The sequence below is a fragment of the Phragmites australis genome, chromosome 16 (assembly GCF_958298935.1).
Source record: "Phragmites australis chromosome 16, lpPhrAust1.1, whole genome shotgun sequence".
In the NCBI taxonomy this organism is placed as follows: Eukaryota; Viridiplantae; Streptophyta; class Magnoliopsida; order Poales; family Poaceae; genus Phragmites; species Phragmites australis.
Window position 1 is genome coordinate 29,327,617 of NC_084936.1, and position 6,426 is coordinate 29,334,042.

Consider the following 6,426-nt stretch of genomic DNA (forward strand, 5'->3'; position numbering starts at 1 on the left):
ACTTATGAAAAGTAGTAGAGCTTGTTTTATGTATCTTTTGCTAGTTTCATATATGTATCTCTTGCTAGTGTGTAAGAGCATCGGTCTCAAGCAAGCCCACATGCATACATTATTACTTGTAGTTGCTCACTTGCATGGTCTACTGTATTGACTTGCATGATGTGCGCGATGTGTTAGCATGCTGCATCTTGTTTCACAGAAATAGCATTGCAACAGACATCACTCGTCAGGTGAGAGTGCGAGCTAGTTCTCTTGCTTGCCATTTAAGAGAGCAAGCTTTACTTGTCGGGATCATATATAATTACTTGCCATCGCCCTGTCATGGCAAATCAAACTTTTGGCTCTTGCTATAGTTGAATGATATCAAAGCTAAGGCAAGCTCCAAGTAACTCAAATGACCGGCGTTCACACACGTCACGAGTTACGTACGGTTTACACAACTTCATTGTTCATATAATTAACTATGTTAAAAAAGAACCCATCTGCTAATCCATATTTTCTTCGAAATTAAGGGGTTATTTTTACCCCCTACTTCTGCTTGGAGAGGTTATCCATACACAAATCCTTGGTTTATTTTTGGACTCAGTGACCCCATTATATGCTTCAAAGAAACACAAAAACTGATCGATATAACCAAGTAAGGCAGTGATCACAGAAGTAATCATCATTTGCAATCCATTATATTCATTTCAGCATATAATTAAACAGAGTAAGCAATCCATTAAGCAGGCAACACTACATACAATATGCCGACCGAAATTCAGCAATCATATACTACGACAGTGATTTTGCATTTCGTGCATGTGGTAGTTCATGTAGTTGACACAACACACGCACAGTACCGATATTATGCATGTCTCATCGATACGATGATACATTCATTGGCGCAGTGAGTTCTGATCCAGCTCCGAATTACAGCATGAACTGATCGATGTAACTAAGCTTTGTTACTGTACTAGTAGTATTGATATGATTAATCTGATAAGGACATCTGCAATGAATATAGATAGCTACTATCTCTTAATTGAGAAATCACACTTTTTAAAATTTATACAAGTCTCCTTATTCATAATTCTTCATGTATAGAAGAGAGGTGCTAAGATGACTTGCAAATACTAACTCTTCATCTTTGATCTTTAAGAGCTAGTACTTGCTCCTCTATCTCCTTTGTGACGTATAAAGAATCGTGCTAATCACAGCATTGAGAAGTATGCTCTCTTAGGTAAGAGATAGTAGCTATCTCTAACCATTAGAGATACTAAGTAATTAGTAATTAGACAAGCTGGATCCGAAGCAAATCGCAAATTAAATCCGAAGCACGTACGTCGTCGTACGTGACAGTGCCATGCATGCATTAATTAATTAGCTTTTAAGCTTACAGCTTGAGCGACAGGTCGATGTCGTCGGCGTCGCCGGCCGCGGCCGTGGCTGCAGCTGCGTGTGCGCGGTACGCGTACATTCTTCCGCCGTCGGCGATCCAGCTCACGACAGCCGCCGCCGCGGCCTGATCCCCTGCGCCTCGCCCCTGCGCCACCGGGTGCCAGCTGCTGCCGAGCTCGGAGGCCCGCGGCGGGGGCTCCGCGTGGGAGGAGATGGCCGCGCTGACCGCCACCGCGCCGGAGAGCTCGCGGCTGCGCTTGGCGAGGCTGCGCTCGAGCTTGTGCGCGTTCTGGTGGCCGCCCAGCGCCTGCGAGCTGTAGAACTTGCGCCGGCAGTAGGTGCACGAGAAGGTGCGGTCTGGGTCGGCCACGGCCGGCGGCAGGTAGTGGTGCCTGCCCGCACCGCCTGGCCCCGTGGGGTGGATGAGGCGCAGGTCGAGGTTGACGTCGTCGTCGGCCGGCTGCTTCTCCATGGGTTTTCTTGGTGGCGAGCTGAGTGAGAAGAAGGTGCTTGGCGGTGGCGGTATATAATGAGACGATTATGTGAGGTAGCTCGATCAGTAGCTAGCTCGATGCCTCCATCTCCATCCATCTGACGGCGTCTTTCTCATGTCTCGCTTTTCTCACATTTTTTAAGGAGACTAGCTAATTATAGCTACGTACCTAAAGTTTAATTTGGTATATATACGTTGGAACGAGACTAGCGACTAGAGTTAGTGAATAGATGTCTTAATAAATTTTTTATAAAGTCGATGACATTCTCCTATTTGGATCACTCAATGCACATCAAAACTCAAGCGGAAGTAAAAATGGAGAAAAGTTTTAATTAGAGAAAATTGAAGTAACATGACTCTACAAATGGTATATGAATCATATGTTTCATTTAATATCAATATATGTATCTTAGCACTTGAAAGATCATAATTTAAAAAAAATAAGAAAAGATAAACACCGAGCAACGAACTCTACAAGTTAATTGTCTTAGATGCAAAAGAATTCAAGACCCCATCACATAAGCGTGTCCATGCAAATTTTATGTCTCTATAGCAACAAGAAGAATGATCTCACAAGGTGCTAAAATTTCAGCCCAAAAATCAAAACAAAAATCAAATCCGAAAAAAAACATGCAATCTAGTAAAAGAACCAATTAAAGAGAAACTAGAAGAAGGTGAGCACAATAATAAGAAAAAATAAATTTCATTGCAGCAGATGTCAGTCCTATTTTAAGCAGATTAAAAAAAATTCTTACAAAACTCTCACCTAATACATAGGCTAAGCACTCATCTTTCTCTTCTCTAAAATCTTAGCACAAGGCTCTCATATGGATAGCATAAGGGGCACAAAATGTCCGATTCATCCTTTCTCATGGCTCTACCCCTCTATTTATAGACCTAGAAAATTTAACCCCTAAATTTTCTAGCTTTTTCCCAAAATACACATATCTTATAATACACTCCTACCTACCATCGAAGACATTTTAGTTCATTTTCTTCTCCATTCATCGGACAGCCTCGGCGCCTTCATGACTTAGCTTCGCCTCAAAGTAAGCTTTATGATAGTGTCACGTACTCCTCCAGTCATCTCTCAATTTTGAGGCCAAACCGTGAAACCCTAGCATGCTTCTCAAAGCCTGATTAGCCGCCACTTACTTCCACCCGAAGCAAACACTCTGATGACAACTCTTGTTCTCCATCTTGCGATTTTGACCGTCGGCAAGTCTCTCTTGCTCCTGATCCCTCGCACCGTCTTGTCACTTCAACCGGCATTCCCTTCACTAGACTTTATCAATATGTCGTCTTCATCCTCCATTTTATGTTTTGCTTAACCTCCATGTGTACAACTAGGATCACCATTGACTCCGTCCGGCCCTCCTTGATCGTCCGGCACCAAGCACCCACTTAGTCTCGATCACTCACCGTCGACCGTCAAGTTGCATCCGTCACCTACACATAATGAAATAAGCAAACACATTTCTCCACACTCCAAAATATCTTCAAGTTAGCACAAAACTAAAAACTTCAACTCAAAGCACATCCTGCAGAAAACGTGAACACCGGACCATCCTGTGAGCGTAGCATTATCTGTTCCAAATTTTTTTTTTCTCTCTGTAAGAAAAGGTACAGTGAAAGCTTCCGGTGATCTCATATCCATGACAGGATAATCCTGCGTGTGCCAATCCACTGCACCACCCTTCTGCAACCTCTCTGCGACAAAAGGTCTGGCGCATTCTCCGATGATCACAAACTCAGCACCGAACCATCCGACGTGCATATTCAAACTTGGCAGTAAAAATCTTCTCTCTGCATAAAATATTTCGGCACTCTCTAAGTCCATCGCCGGACCATCCGGTGTTTGCTTCCATTTCTGCTTCAGCACTGAAAATACTCTGGTGCTCACTTCACCATAACATCGGACTATCCGGTATGGTCAAAAACCCACACACTGTATGTTTCAATGAGGTATAATTTTCTGGACTCTAAAACAGTCTGCTCCAATTCAAACTTTGGTTAGCCATAAATAAGATCACACACAAACAAGCTCATGTCAACCAAAATCATCTCAAATCTAACATTATCGATGACTTATCACATACAAAACAAGACACATTTTAACTTGGTTTCTTAATATATGTCAATTTGAAGATTAAGCTTCTCGCAAAATAAAAATATTATATTTAAGCAGAGCTTTATATGGTTATTTTTCTTTTGAAGGAAACAGCCTGTTAGTTACATGCTCTTTCGAGTTGAACAGGGATCATCTCTGCATTCTTCTTGAAGCGCTAGCTAGCTGATATCGGTAAGGGGAAAGGGATATGCACTGTGATGGTGACAGGATTATATTCATGAAATGGATTTCATGCACAATATTATGAATCGCCTTGCCTCTACCTCACCATATAGGAGGTAATAGCCTGCTGTTTGGTGCCTGGAGAGGTGAAGCTATTCAAAGCCAGTAGCTCGTGATCGAGCCAAGTCGATCGCTCATGAGTATTTACTTGGCCATGCATGATGTAACCCCAGCATGTAAACCATGCTTTCCTGCATCGCAGAAACAAATTTCATGGCAAGCTGGAGTAATTAATTTACAAGTCATGCATGGTATTACCTAAGGCTTTAATTACTAGATTTGGAAGAGACGATATACTAATTCTGGATTAGACGGATTTACCTTAAATTGAAGTTCTGTTTGGCAGAGCTCTAGTTGTAAATCTGCTCCACAGATCTATAAATTCATAGTGGAGTGACAATAGTAGGTAATTTTTCATAACTCTACGGATCAAGCTTTTTTTAGCATCCTTTTATTATCTGCTCTACAAATTTGTATGGCGAGTAGACCAACTCTATGGACCAAACTGCTCAAAAAAATGTGGAGCTACCTCGTTTGACAGGCTTCACCCAAATCTAACGTGAATCCTGGATTTGAAGCTCGATCAAACACCCCTGAATTGCTCTGTTCTTGCTGTTTCCTCTGAATTAGTCATCCCTTCTACTTATCTCCGTTTTAGCTTCAGTTTGGTGTCGTCGGATGCTAAACAGCAGTGTTATGATTATGACGTATGAGTGGTTTCATATATCTTTGATAACAAATAGAATGGGATAGATTGGGATTTGGGATGAGGCATGCGTTTCTAAAATAATATATATTGGTAGCATGCATACATGCATGATTAGCACTCATGTATATATCTATCTATATTCTCAGTTACATCAGAACGAAAACTAGCTATCAACACGTACACTGTTGATTCTTTCTGTAATGTGAACAAAAGAATATATACATACTTATAATACGCATTCCCTTTTCTTTTGCAACGATATTGATGGATTTCTTTGTGAGGCAGGCGTATGCGCTACGTGTACCCATCTATGGCTGAATGAACGACAGAGAACAATTAAGTGACTGGACACTGTACCCATGCAAGAGAGGATCATATCTCAGATAGAGTTGGCAAGTGAATTGAGCCTGGCTGCTGTACAGTACTGTACTCCATGCTAGAATAATTGCCGGACAGTACTGATTCGTTGATAGAACTGTACATCGCTACATGGCAGGTATGAACGTGCTTAGATATTTTTTTCTGACATGCTTTGTAGTTGTAGATTGTTAGCAATCTTGGATATCTTCTGGTCTCAACAGCTTCTGACCGATTCTTCCTCCACAGACAGAACTCGGCTCGTCACGGGCTCACGGCTCGCCAGTCCTCGGCATGACGTTGTGCACTCCTCTCGTACATGCAGGATCTTCAACTACGGCTCTTGTAAACTCTATAGGTACACATGCTTGATGAATACAATGCACAATCGAGTTCTCCTCTCTTTCATGGTATCACGAGCCATCATTCTGTAGTATTCTTTTCTTCCTAGTGAGCTCCGGCGAATTCTCCTCCGCTGCCACCAACTCGGCCAATGCACCATCCCGGTCTTCTTCCCCGCCCACCACCCAGTCCCTTTCCCAGGTTATTCACACAATTAACATCAAATCGCTGCTCCCTTTCACACTGGACATCCAGGCAAACAACAACTACCGACGGCACATCCTTTTCCTTATAATCCTTGGCCAATACGCTTTGCAATCCCATATCACCAATGCCGAGCCCCGTCACGGCGATCCCAACTGGGTTTGAGAAAATCTCATCACTATCTTGATGTGGATATATGCCACCGTTTCCGAAGAACTGTTGGATTTGATGCTGAAACAATCCGCGACAGCCTATAGTGTCCAGCTTCACCGTTCATCTCTTCCATAGATGTCTGCATATACTGCTCAGAAAAGAATTGAAACTGTTGGTCGACGAATGAGCGTGACCCTGACACGGGACCGGAGCAAGTACATGCACGGTGACTTGGACGGGTACTGCATGCATGCGTTCAGATGCCGTAGGTCCGGCCGGGCTTGCTCTTGTCTGCAACCCATGCAACGAGGGGTACGTACGGTAGAAACAAGATCGATCTCATGATAGATGAAGCGATCGATAGCTTTTTCGATCATTAGATCTTCAGCTGCCGACCATATGATCTGTTTAATTTATTTGATGTGGACGGAGGTG

At 42.8% G+C, this 6,426-nt stretch overlaps 1 protein-coding gene across 1 annotated transcript; it reads right to left on the minus strand.

Moving 5' to 3' along the window:
* Positions 1-1,375: 1,375 nt before the first annotated feature.
* Positions 1,376-1,852, minus strand: LOC133895230 (zinc finger protein 4-like). The gene has a single exon (XM_062335383.1). It carries the CDS (start codon positions 1,850-1,852, stop codon positions 1,376-1,378), a length of 477 nt encoding a protein of 158 aa, XP_062191367.1.
* Between the last annotated feature and the right edge of the window lie 4,574 nt (positions 1,853-6,426).